This window comes from Peromyscus eremicus, chromosome 3 (assembly GCF_949786415.1).
Source record: "Peromyscus eremicus chromosome 3, PerEre_H2_v1, whole genome shotgun sequence".
NCBI classification, from domain to species: Eukaryota; Metazoa; Chordata; class Mammalia; order Rodentia; family Cricetidae; genus Peromyscus; species Peromyscus eremicus.
This window is the reverse complement of record NC_081418.1, coordinates 3,285,910-3,305,375: the sequence shown is the minus strand read 5'-3', so window position 1 is coordinate 3,305,375 and position 19,466 is coordinate 3,285,910. Positions and strand designations below refer to the sequence as shown.

The 19,466-nt window shown below is 38.7% G+C and overlaps 1 protein-coding gene across 1 annotated transcript in view; it reads right to left on the bottom strand.

The window, feature by feature from the left end:
• Nucleotides 1–19,466, bottom strand: part of Rsbn1l (round spermatid basic protein 1 like) — a 57,628-nt gene that overhangs the window by 4,392 nt on the left and 33,770 nt on the right. The window contains exons 3-5 of the mRNA XM_059257244.1: nt 16,820–17,460; nt 5,879–6,016; nt 4,157–4,299 (exon numbers count right to left, since the gene is read on the bottom strand). Coding sequence (XP_059113227.1) covers nt 4,157–4,299; nt 5,879–6,016; nt 16,820–17,460 — 922 coding nt within the window. The remainder of the gene's footprint in view (nt 1–4,156; nt 4,300–5,878; nt 6,017–16,819; nt 17,461–19,466) is intronic.

Genomic DNA, 19,466 nt, shown 5'->3' with positions numbered 1-19,466 from the left:
CTTCAGAAGTCAGAAAGAGCACTGGATCCCTGGCAATGAATGGCTGTGAGCCACCATGTGGGTGCTGGGAATGGAACCTGGGTCTTCTACAAGAGTAGTAAGTGTTCTTAACTCCTGAGCCATCTCTCCAGACCCTGTTTTGTTGTTTTTAATAATCCATGTAACCATTAAAATCATTTTAGGTATCTACAGAAAAAAAGCCACACTCTCCCCTAGCACCCCCAACTCTATGACCACAAAGTTAACTTAGTGTGCATTTTTCCAACTTTTGATCCATGTACACATACAGTTTTTAAAATAAATTTTAATAATTCTTTGAGAACATCACACATGCATAAAATATATTTTCATCATAATCACTTCCTACTCTTCCCTATAACTCCTTCCAGATCTCCCCCTACCTCCCTGCCTCTTTAATAACCCCACAAGCCCTTTTTGTGCTGTTCATGGGTGACAGAAAACATACACTGGGACAGAGCTGACCTTTCCTACCAGGGACAACAATCTTAAAAAAAAAACAACAAACCTGGACTGTCCTTCCTTCAGAAACCCTCAGCTGTCAACAGGCTGGAGTCAAGGCTCATGATTCCCTGCCCCTCCATGCTAGTCTGCTAACTGGCTTGATCGTCTGCTGGTCTCATACAGGCGACCACAGTTGTGAGTTCACAAATGCAGCAGTCCTTTATTTCCAGAAGATACTACTTCATCAGGGTCCTCTCTGACCTCTGGTTCTTACAATCTTTCCGCCCTCTCCTGTATTAACCATCTGGGTAGCAGGGTGTTATCAATATCCCATTTAGGGATGAGCACAACACTGACACTTCTTCAGTACACTCTGACCAGTTGTGAGTTTCTGTGTTAACCACTGTCTACTACACAAAGATCACAGTGCTTTTTTGAGCCACAGTTCCTTTTGTAACTTTGAACTTGCTATATAGCAGACTGGCCCATTGTACTTGTAATCTACCTGCCTAAACTTCCTGAATACTGGGACCACAGGCATGAGCCACCATACTGTCAACACAAATACATATTCACAGACAGTTTTTTTCCTTTTCATAAAAACAGAATAATAAAAGAGGCATGGTAATGCATGGACTGTAATCCCAACAGTTAGGAGATTCAGGCAGGAGAACCTCAAACTCAAGGCCAGTTCAGAATATGTAACAAAACCCTGTCTCAAATAATCATGTTAGATTCATTCCTGGTTACAGTGTGAAATAGTCATCTGGAAGGCCAGAGACACAGACTTAAGAGAATTCTGAAGGACATGAAATCACAAAGAGAATTTACTGAAATACACTGCAGCAAGCCTAGCAAAGGGAAGAGAGATAAAAGGCAGCAGATGTTCTTTTATAGCAGCTAGAGGAGGAGTTATGTGGTCTTATCCTGGGCCATTTGGTCCTTGTTTGGATAGGTAAGTGAGCATCTTCATTACTTTGTTTAGTAAACGCGGCAGCATTATTTCTCACAATACTGGATATCTGTGCAGGTCCCCTGCCCATTAGGAGTTGGGCTCCAGACGGCTGTGGAAGAAACCATGTCAATGGAGTCAGCCTCCAAGTAGCCCCTGCCTGATAAAGTATGATCAGTTTTGCTCTCATTTTTGACCTTTTGCCTCTACACTGATTTTTTTCTACAGTTTGCTCTTTTTAAGTGTCATGAATATTATAATGTTTAATCTTGTCAGCTTGGCTAGATGTGTAATCACCTAGAATACATACCTCTACGTTTGTCTTTGAGGGAACTTCCAGAGAGATTTAACTGAGGAAGGAAGACCTATCCTGAATACAAGGGGTGCCATTCCACCAGCTAGAGTTCCAAACTAAAGAAGAGTTCCCAAAGGAAAAGCCCAGGAATGACTGGCACGCCTATGTTCCTGACGTGGACAGAACAGGAACGGATGCCTCGTGCTCTGCTGCTGGAGTGGCTACTCCTCTAAAGCACTTCGTTCACTACACACAACACACAGCCTCTTCCTTGGAACTGCTGTCAGACATTTGTCATGGCAACCTACAAAGTAACCAACACAAATACCCTTCCAGAGCTTAAGAATATTTTTTTTTTTTTTTTTTTTTTTTTTTGGTTTTTCGAGACAGGGTTTCTCTGTGTAGCTTTGTGCCTTTCCTGGAACTCACTTGGTAGTCCAGGCTGGCCTCGAACTCACAGAGATCCGCCTGGCTCTGCCTCCCGAGTGCTGGGATTAAAGGCGTGCGCCACCACCGCCCGGCCTAGAATATTTTACCATTACTTTTTCCAAGAATATATGAACTATACTCACTCAACCATTCCCTAAAGGTGGACATTCAGATCCATTTAAATTTCTTTCCTACTACAAAGAATGACACAATTAATATTCCTACATACTAGCTTTTAGTGTTTGTATTTCTCAGAATAGATCTTCCAAAGGGTAAGACATCACAATTAGATGTTACTTTCACAAAACTGTAACTTCTTACTCTTCTATAAACAATATATAAAAGGCTTACTTCATATGTCTGTAAGTCTGTAATCTTGTTGACAAAATAATGAACAGAAATCAACCTCCACCCCCGCTATCAAATAAAACTCACCTGCCAAGTGATTGTTTTTCTACTGGATTTTTACATGTTCTTATCAGCTGGGAAATCTCCTTGGTGAATTAGCTTTAGTCTGTCACATTTTATTTTTTTTATTTTTTTTTTTTGGTTTTTCGAGACAGGGTTTCTCTGTTTAGCTTTGCGCCTTTCCTGGAACTCACTTGGTAGCCCAGGCTGGCCTCGAACTCACAGCGATCCACCTGGCTCTGCCTCCCAAGTGCTGGGATTAAAGGCGTGCGCCACCACCGCCCGGCAGTCTGTCACATTTTAATCTAGTCAATAATTGTTTTGGACTTTCCTGTTGAGACCTATTCTCCCTCAAACAGTACTGTCACTAGGGAGCTGGGTTTGTCTGCTTGGGCCTTGCTAGGAAGATGTCTTTCAGGCTTCTAAGTTTTATGGTGGCATGTTACTGTTTATCAGTTAAGCACTAACATTTCTGATGAGACAGGAACTCTGCCTCTGTTTTCTTTAAGACAGACTACCAACAATTAATTCCAACTTTATTTCTCCACCTGTCTCAATAGATATATTAAGTGTAAATATATTCAGATCTGTTTATTAGTTTTATCCTCTTCCAATAATTTATTTGAGGATTTGGTTGGTTATTTTGTTTTTTGGTTTTGGTTTTTTGGAGACAGGGTTTCTCTATGTAGCCCTGGCTGTCCTGGAACTCACAAGAGATGCGCTTGCCTCTGCCTCCTGAGTGCTGGGATTAAAAGCGACTATTTGAGTCTCATGGTAATTTTCAGTAACTCTTAGTGCCCTTTACTTCCTTCTTTCAGTTTCTTCTTTTTAAAGTGTAAATTCATTCTCTCCAGTTTTAGGAGTAAAAGTCCATGTGAAATGAAACACCAGTTGAAGTGTCCAACATTCCTCTCCAATCTGGAAGACTTTCCTTTTCCCTTTGCATTTTCATGTCTTCCCATAAGGTGGGTTAGCTCTTAATACAAGTTTTGAATATTTGTTAAATTTATTCTAAAGTTTATTTCTCTGTATGAGTGACATCTTTTCCACTCCTGTTGTGGAATATTATTGTAAGATGTGCTACATTTGTTTATGCTGTGGAACATTTGTTTAATGATGCAAAGATGTGTTGCATTCTTTTATGTTGCATTTGTTTAACTCTGTGAAGCTGTGTTACTCTGCCTATACAGCCAGATACGAAGTAAGAAGGAAGGGAAGATATACAGAAACAGAGAAAGAAAAAAGTCCAGAGCAAAAGGTAGATGGGATAATTTAAGAAAAGCTGGCAAGAAACAAGCCAAGCTAAGGCCGGGCAGGCATTTACAGAGAATAAGCTTCCGTATGATTTATCTGGGAGCTGGGTAGTGGGCCCCCCAAAAGAGTAAAGAGCCCAACGAGTAAAAAACAACCAACTACACACTCCTGGTTGTAATTTATTCTCATTTGCTTACTTCTCATGTCTCATTATTGTGGGTGTTTTTTAACCAAGTATATTAACATATTGCCTATTTTGGGAATTTTCTTCCACTTATGCTATAAATTTCTCCTTCTGCTGCAACAGACACACACATACACACACCCCAAACCATCCTCACTTGTACATAACAAACCTTTTCCTTTTGAAGGGTGACTTTGGCATATCAGCCACAGGGATCATTTGTTCTCCTGGACGCACCCACATGATGGGACCGTCATCACTATCTTTCCGACTCTCTAATTTTAGGCTAGATAGTGTTCCCCACGGCAATGTACACTAGAAACAAATAATTACACAAATTAATTATTTTCAAAATATATCTTCAAATACATACTAAAACTATTGCAAGGAGGGATATGTGGTTGGGGGTGGGAAAGAGTAGAGGGAAATGATGTAATCACATTATAATCCCAAAAGAAAAAACAAAAAGTTGACCTGAAAGTCATCAGATGAAACAGACTGATAATCAAAAAAAACTTACTCTTTAATTCTCCTTATAATAATCTTTACAATGTACTAACAAAGGCTAAAATTAGACTGGAGAAAAAAGAAATTTATTCATATGTTTTAGCTTCAAAAGGTTCTGCTTCAAACACACCAGAAAAACAACTGCACCCCGATGATTCAGTGAACCACACTGCTAAGAAGTAGGAGTCAATGTATTCATCATTGGTCATTTTTCTTTCTAGCAAACACAGGGTTATATATTTTTAGTAAGTCATGAAAATTAGCAAGTGGTCTCTACACACAACAACCTTGAAAACAAACTTGAGTTTTAAAGAATAAAATGCTTCCTTAATTGGTGATAATCAAATACTAACAACATCAAAAACAGAACCAATCAAACTACTTGTTTAGTAGTTTCTTGAAAAGGCTGATTGTTTTAAAGAAGTGAGGGAGGGCGGAAGGAAGAGGACAAGATCACTAGGACGGAATGACGGGGTTTTCAATCACCTCACAGTCCCATTGGAAAAAAGAACTAAGTTTTCTAGAAACAATGCTTACAATAAAATTTGAAGCAACTATTTCAGTAATATTCTACAAAATACTGCTTAATAATGATTATTTGTACTTGACTCGCTGGAAAAGGAGAAAGAAACAAAAAGTTTAAAAGTTATAAAGAAAGAAAAGTAAAATAAAGGGAAAGTAGAGCCAGCATATATAAACACATGGGCGGGAAATCAGCCACACCGGAGTGAGTGACAAGAGGCAACAGCTTATGTGTGCTGTGTGCCACGGCCTACATTTCAGGAGAGGGCCACACTCATCTTTGAATTAATGATTACTAAATAATTAACTACCTAGTTCAGAGATTTCTCTCTCAATGGGATACCCCAGGGAACCCATAGTAAGTGCAGCCAGCAGCTGCTTCAAAACTAAAAGGGAGGGCTGGCAAGACAGCTCAGCACTGAGAGCTTGGCACAGAAAAAGGTGACCTGAGTTCGAGCCCCACAATTCATGCAAATGTGAAAAAAAGAGGTGAAACTTAACATGAAAAGAATGAGCTGCATGGTTTATACAGCTGTGCAGTCCCCCAGGCCAGTTTCCCACATGTCAAGCCCCCACACCTTGGTTCCTAAAATGTGTGCTAGGTATCCATTCTAGGAGTCTTAAATCCTTTTGTGCTTCATCTATAGGAACAGGCAATGTCAGTTGCTGGCTCACCCTTTAACTCGGCCAGCACAATTAAGACTGAGAAACTACACACATACATAGCACAAAATTACGGTTTCCTTCCTTTTCCTTCTTCAGATTTAAATAAAATTTTTAAAAAATTAATTCTAAACAGCCATTCTTCTGTATCAATAACCTGAAAGCAACGCCCACAGTTTAGAATGCTAAGTCTTTCTCTTACTTTTAAAAATGGTGATTCTTCCAACATGTCAAGGAACTCAGGGAAGAAATCTCCCACTTCTTCATCAACAGCTCCCACCAAGCTTATCTGTCGCATGGGGCCAGCTCTGTAAGTACCATGAGAATATGTTCTTTTTACCTGAGGGACATGAATTTAATTAAAAGTTAGACATGTAGACATCAAGTGTTTGCTACTGTTGCGTAACAATGAATTACATCATTTCAGACTAATAGAACATGGTAAGAAATAAAGAAAATACAAGGCAAGAAAAAACAAAAGAAGCCTGTAATAACAATAAACAAGCATTTTATAGAAAAAATATGAATTAAGCCAGCTAATTTCCATTTCTTTCTCTGCAAACTACTCATTAGAAGAGTTCAAATAAACAACACTGTATAGACAACTGACTGCACCATCTCCTAATAGCATAAGAATTTCTTGTTTGATACATGATGCTACTAAGAATATTCAAAATGACACATCATTTTTCTAAATCAACAGCTCCTATCTTTTATTACAACTGTCAAATTACCCCCATTACCAGTGGTTTAAATGTCAAAAGCCACTAAAGATTATCTTTCATTCTGGATCAAGATCTTAACTAGTGGCTAGTTCACATTTCTATCATGAATGAACTCTGATGAAATGGTTGAAACTCAGAGTTGGAAATCCTAAGCCACAAACTCACTTCTGCTATCAACCAGCTAACTTCAGATATCACATCAACTCCTTCTGCTCTCATTATGACCCCAGATTATAGAAGAAAACGTAATGGTCATTATATAAAGCCCCTGTTAAAATGCTAGCCACTGTGTGACATCCAAATGTTCAAAACAAAGCAGCCTACATCTTTGGGTTTGCTGACACTTGGATTTCCACAGGCACATTTACTCCTCACAGAATGACGGTTTGTTAGCATACAGAGAATAGAAAAGAGTAGGTATTATTTTAAGCTTCTTTTCCTAAACAAACTTTAATCAAATTCCCAATGATCATTTTTTTCCGAAGTATGACTTTGTGGCCACTGTATTTAGAAGATCGGCTGATCAGTTTGCCTAGGACTGACCTTCCTAGTTTAAAACACAGTCCTGTAATACAGACAAACCTAGATGGCCAAGCTTTTGTCCCCTTATAAAATCTATACAACTTCAGTGACATAGTATTAAGTTATGCAAAGTACCTTAGTTCCAATCCACATACTTTAGGAAACATTACAGTAAATATTCTATTATACTATATATAGAATAACTGTAAGACATGAGAATTTTACTTTTATCAAATTCAACAAGCATTGATTCCTTAAGTTTTTATCATAGCTAGTATGTAAATGAAGACATACTATGTTCGAAATAATTTATTTCTCTAAAAAATAAAAAGTTGGCTTCTGCCCCACTACCATGTAACTTTTTCTTAAAATTCAGATAACTATTTCCACTCCACAAAAAAGAGGGAGAAGGCTAGTGTGTGGTGCACATCTTTAATCCCAGCACTCAGGAGACAGAAGCAGGCAGATCTCTATGGTTGAGTCCATTCTGGTCTATATAGCGAGTTCCAGGACAGCCAAGGCTACAGAGTAAGACCTTTCAAAAACAAAGGGGGCAGAGAGGTGAACCAGACCTATTGGGGAAGTGGCACAGGGTATTGTGAATTTGAGGCCAGCTGAGCAAGGGAGGTGGAGATACTAAAACCATGATTAAGCTTTAAAAAACAATACCTAATAAATTAATTTATCATTAACAGAAAAAAAAATGGGTCAAACCTGTTAGAGGCAATAGTGCAAAAGGTATATTATAATATTATTCAACTGTATTAACTGATTCTGGCTGCTTTAGATGACAACGATCATTTTATTAATTAAAATTCTTCAGTAATCCAACCAAAAATATGTTGAAATGCAACATTTAACCAACTGAGACAAAACCATATGAAATCAGTTAGAACAATTCACTTGAAGTTTTAACCACGGTAAAGTAATAATAAGGTATTCAAGTTGAAAAAGTATATGCCTCTTGGTAAAATATACAGATGGCAAATAAACAAAACACATATGCTTTTCATAAAAATACAAATGGTTGATTTTGACCCCCATTTTACTGCAACACTGTCATACTCAAAATGTATGTACTTATTGGATAAAATTCAATAATGCCACATGAAAACAAACATCCATTCTCTAAAAACCACCTATGACAATTTCTAGTAGGAATGACCCAAAAGGCAGTTGGGAGAGAGAAGGGAGAAAGCAAGGACTGGGAGACTCTCTAAGTAGCTGAAACAAATGTCACCAGACTGTAGTTCATAAAGCCCCCCACTGTAGATATGTAGTCCTGTTTTAGACACAGTTACAAAAATCTTTCAGATCAGATGAAAGGGATTAAAAACCCACAAATCTGGAATGGAGGAGGAACAGTGATAGGCACAGCTGCAGCAGCTCATTACAATGTATTAAGTCATTATAATGACACACGGGGACAGAAATGAGAGTTAAGTCATGTTGCACATGTTCCTTGAACATTTAGTAAAGATATAGTCATATCTTTATGGTCATATGACTTTATCTTTACTAAAATCTTGGCAACTAAAGACTGTATCTTTATTAAAATCTTGGCAACATTAATTAAGGAAAAAAAAATCACTTACCTGGAAAACCTCAAATCCTGATAAACAGATGTAACACATTTACTTCTATTTACTTCATTAAACCATCAACCCATTACTTTGATATACTTTTAAAAATTAACCTTAAAAAAAACCAAAAGATATAACTATTTGCTTCTAAAAAGTAAATGCAATGAATTATAAACATTATATAGTTCCTCTAGATTTGAGCAGGGGATGCATAGACAGATCTCAAAAAAGCCTAGGAAATGACAAGCATGACACATGTAACCATGTATTATTTACAAAAAACTATATATATACATGGTGCCATTTAGAAGACATATAACATGAGCACATAAAAAAAATGTTCAACATCATTTACTCATTCAAAAATACAAATGAAATACAGGACGTAGCTCAGCTGGTAGAGTGCCTAGCATGCAAATATGCAAACCTTCCTGAATTCAAACCACCACCCCCAGGCTACATGAATCCAAGTATACTGCTTAATCTAAATCTTCCCTGTAGTCTCTTCTCTCCAAAAAAAAAAAAAAAAAATTGTATTATCATGGCTGCACATCTCTGAGTTCAAGGCCAGCCTGGTCTACAGAGCGGGTTCCAGGACAGCCAGAACTACACAGAGAAACCCTGTCTGGAACTCCAGCTTGCCCCCGCATGATCAGGAAAGCCCCATTCCTGTGTGTCTCTCTCTCTCCAAACTCCCCAACTTAGAGAATCTCCAAATCCAAACAAAGGAAAGGCACCAAAAAACTCAGTACCACATTCTTGGCAGCTACTGTGGCTTCCTCCCCTAAAGTTGCCTCTGCACAACTAAGCTCCCAGCTAAAGCTCAGTTTTTGACCAAACTTGGGCACAAACCCAGCTTGTGGCGGACGCGTCATCACCCTCATCTACAACCTATAAAGTCTCCTGCTGTGGGCGCTGCTTCTCTGGCCTGCCTCTCTGGGATGACAGAACCTGCCTGGGAGTTGCTTTGCTCAAACAAACCTGTTATTATACTTTTTCAATTTGGCTTGATCTATCTGGCTTACTGCATCAGTGGAGAAACCTATTATGGAGAAGGGGGGGCTAGAAAACCTATTACTTATAACACCTGCATGATTAAAAATAAAATGAAAAAAGAAACACTGCAGCTATTCTAAAAAAAAAAAAAAAAATCATGAGCAGAAATAAACTCCTAAGACTGAATGCTATTTTTGTTACATAGAGACTGCTCCTTTGGGGAGAATAAATAATGAGGGTTTTTAGAAGATGAAAAGTGACTTACAGGAAACAATTGTTATTTCTCAAAGTACATTCCTTGAAACTAGGTTTCTATAGTCAAGTAAGTTTGGAAAATCCTTTTGCATTAGATGCTCATATGTATACTAAATTTTTGAGAAGGCTCATAGCAAATAAACCTAATTTGTTTGACCTAGGAATGCATGAAGTATTTTTATTTCAAAACCTGTTTTAGTACATAGCAATCCATAAAATACTTAAGACACACCCATTTAAACTGTATTAGTGTCAATCAGAGTAAACAGAAAAACAGGTTAAATGTTGGCAGAAGGTACTTCTGTCCCATTGCTCATTTCAGGGAACAGAGCAGTCTCTTATCTTAGTAAGTGGGTTGTCCATCACATTACTGTCTAATATTTGTTTGTTATTTGTTTATTCAGTGGGTGTATGTTCATGGGAAATGGAGGAGGTAATTTGGGGTAGGGGTTAGAATATGCGTGGATGTACCAAGGCACATGTAAGAGTGCAGTGTGGTAGTCACGGGACAACCCATGGGAGTTGATTCTCTCCTTCCACCATGCAGGTTCCAGGGATCAAACTCAGGTTAGGCTTGATGGCAAATGCCTTTACCTGTTAAGCTATCTCCCTGGCCCCTGCTCTGCACATTCTTACTGATACAATCTAACCACCATCTCATATAAAGGAATGTGCCACAAGGGGAGCCACTTCTATGCTATTTCTAGCACATACTGTCAAACAGAACTGTGATGGACGGTATTTAAAGTGTGTGTTGGGGGGTGGGATCAGAGGTAGAATCAGCTGTCTACCTCAATCATTCTCCAACTTAATTTCTGAAATATGGTCTCTCACAGAACCTGAAATCTGAAAAGTTGGTCAGACTAGCTTGCTACCAGACCTCAGGACCTCTCCTGTCTCTGCCTCCCTGGAATCACAGAAGTGCTCAGCTGCCATGGGTTTTTCTGAGGATGCTAGAGACAGAATTCAAGTCTTCATGCAAGTACTTTATGGACGGAGACATCTCCTCTTTATCATTTTATTTTAAAAATATCTGTAACTTCAATAAAAATGTTATTACTATTAATTTTTAAATAAACAAGGCAGACAAATAAACTTTCCCAATTACAGCCTTTGGTACCCACCTCATGAGACACCTATCTGTAGACACCTTTATTGTATAATAGCATGTAAGCACTTCTTAGTCCTAGCCTACTTATAATGTAGCTTTCTCACTGATCCACCCTTAACCATCCTTAGTCCCTGGTATAACCATACATTGTAGGCTCAGTTTCCAACAGATCCACTTTTTCAGGTCCCATGCAAGAGGCCTTGTGGGATTGATCTGCCTGGCTTATTTCACTTAATGTAATGCTTTAGTAAATGGCAGACTTTATTTCTAATTACAGAACAGGAATCCATATGCACATATATACATATATCATACATATTTTTTTATCCTTCCACTGGATAAGACTGTTTCCATTTCTTGGCTATTAAAAATACTGCTATGATACAAATATCAGTACAGATATCTCCTTGACTTACTAATTTCATTTCCAGATATATAACCAGCAGTGAGACTGCTGGTCCACATGGTAGTTTTATCTTGACATATTTGTGGAATTTCCACACTCCATTCTGTAATGGCTCCGCTAATAACATTTTCACTAATAGTCCATTAGGATTTTCTTTACTCTGCCTTCACTAGTACTTGCTGTTCTTTGTCTTTTTTATAATACCTATAATATATACTATATATTTATATAAACAATAATAAAAATCACTCTATTTTTAAGTTTTAAAAAAATCTTTTAAATTAGATTTGTTTATTTGAAGGTGGGCGAGGAATGTATCCCACAGCACACATGTGGAGGGATTGCTTCTCTCCTTCACTGCAGCACTCAGGGCTCAAGCTCATGTTGCCAGGCTTTGTGGCAAGGGTCTTTGCGCACTAAGCCAACTCTCAGGCCCTGAACCATTCTACGCGGAGTGAGGTGGCTCCACTGTGGTTTGATGTGTGTTTCCAGAAGAGCAGAGCCCAGAAAGAGGCCCACAAGTGTGATTAGCTGACTCACAAACAAGAGAAACTGCACGCACTGGGACGTGGGCATCTTTTCAACTCACGCTAAAGCTTCTGGATGCCTGCTATATTTAAAACTACCAACCCCATTTGAGTTTTGATTTTTAAAGACAGTTTCACTATCTAGCCCATGCTAATCCTGATACCCGTGATCTTCCTGCCTCAGCCTCCTGAGGACTCAGATCACAGGCATGCCCCGCCACATCTGGATGAACCCTGATCTTTTATCTCCTGCTGTTCAATCATCTGAGATGAACTGTAGATTTAAACGTGAAAGAAAAAACAATAAAAGTTTCCAGAAGAAAATGCCAAAGAATGTCATTATCTTTGGAGTAGACAAAGATTTTTAAAATAGAACAAAAAATACATTAATCATAATTGAAAAAAATTATACATTAGATTAAACTTGACTTCTAGGTGTCAGAAAACACTAAGAATGATAAGTCAAGACACCGAGTGAGAAGTATTATTTGGCTAATCAAAAGGTCTGACCTATAATACATTTTTTTCAAAAGTTACTAGTTAGGAAAAAAGTAAGAAAAAAAAGGGCAAAAGAGTGGAACAGAAACTCTACCAAAGACAGTACTTAAGTATACAATAATCATATGTAAAAGATGTTTCACATCTTTAGTCATCAGAAAAATTAAACTACAGGGAAATACTACTGCTGAGTTCCCACAATGGTTAGATGAAAAAGAACTGTGACCAAAAGTACAGTTCACGATTGATGTGAATACAAACTGGCACCAGAATTTTGAAAAACCAGTAATTAACCTATCAAAATCAAGTATCTGTGCACCTTTTCATCCTGATATTCAAATGATAGGTAGACTTCAACACAAACACATATGCACATCAAGCACATTAACAAAAATATTCAGAGCCCCTACTGTAACAACACCAAAGTAAAAACAACTAAAATGTCCACTTATAGTAATTAGGACAATTATGATACATACGTACAATGGAATACTACCCAGCAGTAAGAAAAATGAACACGCTATTACAAGATGGATGCCACAAACATAATACTGAAAGGAAAGACATAACAAAACATGTACCATTAAATGTGAGTTCAAAATATGTAAGCCTTTTGTCTGAATTCAGTATAATAGTTGCCTGGGTGTTGATGTGTTGGGGCTGGAGAAATGGCATGATGAGTAAGAGCATTCACTGCTCTTCCAGGACTGGGCTTCAATCCCAGAACCCACATGCGGCTCACAGCTGTGTGCAACTGCAGTTCCAGGTATCCGACGCAGTCTTCTGACATCCCCGGGCTCTTTCACACACATGGTACACATACACACACTCTGGCACACACACACATACACTTAAGATAATTTATAACTGTATTCATTTACATGTTAGAGTTCAGGGAGATTGGCAGAGTAGTGATAAAGAATCGTTTGAGAAAAACCTCTAGCTCCTTTCAGCTCTGAACTCAATGGGTCTGTTCACTTCCTGAGTATTCATCTCTAATGATACACTTGTCTGTGTACACATTATCCTTCAATAAGATTTATGGGAAGAGGGATCAGTTCCTGGAGGGAAACAGGTTAAGAGACACAGCTTTTAAAACTACATGGGCTGTACACCTGCAATTCCAGCAATTAGTAGGTAGAGGCTGGAGGATCAGGAACTCAACTCCAACCTCAGCTATATAAGAGACTAGAACACTCTGGGCTTCACCAGCTCCTATTTCTAAAACAAACAAATCAACACCAGAACAGCTCTCACTGGGAGAACAAGAGAGTAGAAAGAACTGATCTAAGTAAGTCTGTTCACTTTTTTCTAACATGTTAGTCTTCAGACTCCAGTTTCATTAAACCAATACTTAAGGGTAAGCCCAAAGCTAGTCCCACTCTGAAGACAGCCTCAGTCACCTAGGCTTTTTTGTCTGATTTGATCTCTTTGATTTTTCCTAAGCTTTCAATAAAAGAAAACGAAGTAAAATAAAGAAAGAAAAGAATACAGCCAGGTGTGGTGGCACACACCTTTAATCCCAGCACTCTCGAGGCAGAGGCAAGCAGATCTCTGTGAGTTCGAGGCTAGCCTGGTCTACAAAGCAAGTTCCAGGACAGCCAAGGGTATGCAGAGAAAGAAAAAAAAAATTAGTTAAATTAAAAAATAAAGGAATTCAATGTGAGGAAATTATAAATGAGAAGTTCATTATATATTTTTGCTCCACACTAAATAAGTAAGAGGATTTGATAAAGGAATGTGGATTTTGCAAAGATTCTAAGAATCAAAAGCAGTCCTTGTAGATGACAGACCTGGGGTCAGAGCCACAGCTAGCAACAGAAAAGCAGCATTTGCCTAGAACTGCCTATGCGGTTTACCTGAAGAAGACTGAAAAGACAATGGCAACCAAGCTCAATGGCTCCTGAGATCCACACACTGGACCTGTTAACAAGTCCAGCTCCTCATTTTATTTAATAACTAAAGCAAAGTTTTCATTTTATAAATATTACATAAAATGAAAACGTTTTTTCATTACATTTTATTTACTTACTAGGGGAGGCACATGTGGAGATCAGAGAAAAATCTACAGAAGTTGGTTCTCTCCTTCTGCCCAGTGCGTCCCAGGGAGCAAGCTCAGGCAGTCAGACTTGGCAGTAAGTACCTTTACTCACTGGGCCATCCTTTCAGCCACCGTGAGATGAAAGTCTTATCATTTACTGTAATTCCTAAATTCATTTTTAAAATTAACTTAAAAACATCAACATTAATACATGAATGTGTTTATCGCATTAAGAATTATTGAAACACACTGGCAAAGTATGACAGCAAGAACATTTGTGATATTGTGCAAACAACTTGAAGTCTAAGAAACATAGTATAAAACTTGCCATCTAGCCCAGTAAGTGACAGTAGGTCACTTACACACATTAATGACAAGAAAAAATGACCTAGGCGGCAGGACTTCCCCCTCTCCTTCTACCACTCTCATTCCTCAATATTTACCCACTGTTCGAAGTCCCTCAGCGTTGGAGTATTCATTTGTAATTATTGTATGTCTCTTCATTGCTAAAAATACACTAAAGTATACCAATATTTAACTACTTTAAAGTGTAAATAAAAGCATGCTACAGTATAACTTACTACTCAATAAATGATAGACTACATGCCAGTCCTGACTCAGCCCTGAACCCAGGAGCTCTCAGACAAGTTACTATCTGGAATTCTACAAAATGAGATGGCTAGTAATGAATGCTCTACTGCTTCCTTTCCATTCTAAAAATATGTAAATTCTAGTTCTCAAATATGCTGTTGAGGGAATATCCCTCATACATACATTAAAACGTAAATACTGCCCTATTTTCCAGGCTACTGAATGCTGCAGAATACACACCCAACTCACTATTGGGAACATCAACTGAAAGAAAACACTCCAGCAAAGGGAAGGCCCAGGATAAAGAGGAGATTTGTTCTAATCCTAGTAGTGCTAACAACTTCAGAATAGTCTATTAGCTAATCTTGCAGTAGAGAAAGATCTCCCGGAGACTTTCTCTATCCTCCCCATAAACTAGAATGTTACATCAGTTACTACCACCCCCAGGGGAAAAAAAACAAACAAACCAACAACTATAGTCAGGGGCTGGAGAGATGGCTCAGAAGTTAAGAGCACAGATTTCTCTTTCAAAGGAATTTCCAACACCCATATGGCAGCTCAAAACTGTTTGTAACTCTAGTTCCTGAGGACCCCTCACACAGACATATACATAGGCAAAACACCAATGCACATAAAATAAAAATACATTTTTAAAAATTAAAAAAATCAACTATAGTCAACCGACTCTAGTCTGAACTTCCCTTCACCTTTGGTTCGGTGACAAAAGGCACTGGCTTTTAGACAGGCCACACTTAGAATTCTGCCCTCACTCCAGCTACATGACTGCACATGCACAGTTCAGGAGTTAAGCAAAGGGTGTCTTGCATCTTACGTCATTAGTGCGCATGGTGTGGTCACGCAATTAGCGTATGCGTGGTGTAGCTCCATAAGCCCGCTTCACCAGGAGCCCTTAAAAAGCAGGATGCAGACCCCACCCTCTCTCTGCTCTGCTCTCTCCCCCCCACCTCACTATCATTCCCTCTGCTCTCCGCACATGCTCCCCCACCCCCTTCCTCCTAATAAAGCTCTCCGCTACTAAGCAACCAGGTTCTGTCATGACCATGACCTTCCCACTGGTAACCATCAGCGCCACCAGCACCATTTTCATTCATTTCACACACATCAACTTAAAAAGCCTCAAACTCCTGAGTATTTGTTTCCCAGCTGGTAGACTGTTTGTGAAGGATTAAGAGCTATGACCTTGTTGGAGAAGGTGTGTCACTGGGGGATGGGCTTTGAGGTTTTAATAGCTCAAGCCAGTCCCTGTGTCTGTCTCCTGCCTGCCACCATAGTCCTCACCATGTGTTTTATATGTTGCCTTGGTGATGGTGTCTCTTCACAACAACAGGAGGTAAGTAAGGCAAATATGCACTAATGTTCTCACATAATTACACACTAAGTAGTGATTGCTTCGTATCACAATCGATTTTATACCAGCTAGCATGTATTTTAGCACCTACTAACTTGATGGACCCAGTGCTAAGCACTTATAGGGCATTACAAAGATGATAGTTGTAGGTAGTTTACAGGTTTAAAAGAAACTATTTTAAGAACTGGAAAATACCTAGTTAATTAATTTTACTTGGTCCAAGTGAAATCCTTGTCCAAAGAAAAAGGGGGATGTGTGTGGGGGTGGGGGTGGAGGATAGACCCAGAATCTTAAGTATTTCATTAAGTGATTTTTAAGTAGAATAAAAAAGTAGAAATTGAAATTTAAAGTTAAAAATTCACATCAAGAAGTTACTCCCAAACAGTTTCACTGTAGTCTTACCTTTTTACCTAAAACCTACAGTAAAATTAAGAGGAAAAACACAAGTCTACCTAAAAATGTACAATTAAAAGCTATTAAAAAAAAATCCCAAAAAAACAAAAACTAAAAACCTCTTACCTGAGCATGAAAATTGGACATAGTCGTTGTCTCTATATCTTTCTTTCCCAATATCTCCATTTTCACTGGTGAATTGGGGAAATTATATGAAAAGTAGTCTAAAAAGTCAGGTAAATAAGTAGCTGCCCCATGAACAATACCCATTACATAGAAAGCTGCAGAACTTTCATTTTCACTGAACACTAAACCCACAAATTCTTCTGCAAATCTCTGCATCTCCACAGGAGACAGGCGGGAGAGTTCATCACTGTAGGCATGGATGACGGCCGCACCTCCATTAGGCTGGTGTTCAATATGAAGGAGCTGCTTGAACTCCAAAGTGTCCAACCTTTTAAGGTTCTTCTGAACTCGTGGTTCCTTTAATGAGACAAATGGAAATTCACTGTTATCAGGAATTTTGGAATCACGGTTCTTGGTATCCAAATGTTTTCCAATGTGATCCTTTATGTTATCATTTAAGATGCCTCTGGCTTCTTGATCTTCAGCATCAGACAGCAGTCCTGAACACATGGTCTGAATAGATCTGCTATACATTTTTGGACGCTTTCGTTTTTCATTCTCTTTGTGTTTCTTTTTCTTTTTCTTCTTTACTTTTTTAATTTGTAAGTCTTCTACACTTGTTTTTGGTTTCTCCTTCCCACCTGTTGGGAAAAATTTTTTTTGAAACTCCATATTTTTAATTACTTAAAAAAAAAAACATGCTTTTAGGAATTGTTTTGTAATAAATAAATTTACTTCTGACAATTCTGAAAAATCACTGAGAATTCGTTTTCTATTCAAATTTTATTTTGTCTTTCCTTCTCTCTCATCCATTCTCTGCCTTTACATACACACAGAGACACCAGGCTCGAGACTGTCAATGAGACGCAGCAGGTGCTGAATGCTCACCCAAGTCATGAGTGAGTCCAAGTTTCAGAAATGTAAAAAGCATAAGCTCAGAAATAAACGTGAGCAATACCCTTCAGATAGTTCTCATGGATATATTATAAAGTTTATTTTATCTGAAGTTTTAAAAAATCAAATCCAGCCAACCAGCAGTGGTACATGCATTTAATTCCAATACTCAGGAGACAGAGGCAAGCAGATCTCTGTGAGTTCAAGGCTCCCCTGTCTACAAAGAGAGTTCCAGGACAGCCAGAGCTGTTACACAGAGAAACCTTGTCTCAAAAAAAAAAAAGAAGAAAAAAGAAAAAATCATATCCAGAGGCCAAGGAGACTCATAAATCACAAAGTCAGAAGCATTCCCTCAGCTTCTCCTTTCCTCCTCAGTGAGCTACAAAGTTCTAGTCAAGACCCAGCAGGTACCCTACAGGAGATGACAAATCAGAATCCTCTCTCATACACTGTGTTCCAGTGATGCCCAGGTGCTAGGTAAAGGAAAAACAAAAGAGAAAGACATGAGAGGAGAAGGGCAATGTAACTTAGACACTCAAGAATTTCTGTCAACGAAGGTAGCAGATTCTGGATCATAATCCCAGAAATTCCAGGAATAAAAGACTAACCTAACGCACACAGGCTGCTTAATTAGAAAACTTATTATGTACACAAAAGCACACATATCATTTACATACACACAATAAATATTTTTCTATTTTTCTTATATAGAAATAAGCAGACTATGAAAATGCTTATGTGTTACAAAAGTTTCCCAAGATAAATATAAAAAGGACAACAAAGTAACAATTCAGAAAAGAAGACATTGTTCCCGCTCCTTTCTTTCTGTTTTTGTTTGGAAGAGGGATTGTTTTGTTGAGTAAATCTGTGTACCACACCCATGCCTGGTGCCTTTGGAGACCAGAAAGGGAGGTGAGATCCCCTAGAAACAGAGAGAGGTGTGAGCCTTCACATGCAGTGCTGGGCATAAACCCAGGTCCTCTGGAAGAGCAGCCAGTACTCTTGACCATGATTCATCTTTCTAGACCCCTTTTTGAGGAGTTCTGTTGTTCTGACTGTTAAGGCAAGATGGCATTGAACTCATAATGACCCTCTGACTCGGCCTGCAGGGACTACAGTGCTGAGGCTACAGGCCTGAGTCATCACACTCCGCTTTGCTGCTCTGCTCTTATGACAGGCCATAAAGAAAATTATCCCAACCTGCCTATGTGGGTGGAGTACGTATGCATTTTTTGAGATGAGTCTCAAACATGGTACACAGCTGAGGATAACCCTGAACTTGATCCTTCTTCCTCCTTTCCCACATCCTGAAATGATAGGCATGCCCTCCACACCCAGTATTATGCAGTGATGAGGACAAAATCCAGGGCTTCAGCATAGTAGGGTGTACTTCATCAACTGACCCACATCCCCAACTCTTAAAATGCTTCTTTTACATGAAATTTTCCATGTTCACATGTCTCTCATTTCTGTAGTTTTTATGACTGAGATGTTCTACCTATTTTCAAAACTAAATCTCTCAGGCCAGTTCCCAAAGATTTGAATCTCCAAAAGAACCACCTCCACCTAGTGTTTTTCCTTCATTCAACATTCTTTAACTTTTTAGTGTGTGTGTGTACACAAGCCGCTACGTGCATAGCACAACATGTGTGCTGCAATCAGGAGTTGGTTCTTTCTTTCCATGTAGGTTCCAGAGATCAAGGGATCAAATTTCAGTCATCTAAGTCAGTGATTCTCAACCTGTGGGTCACGA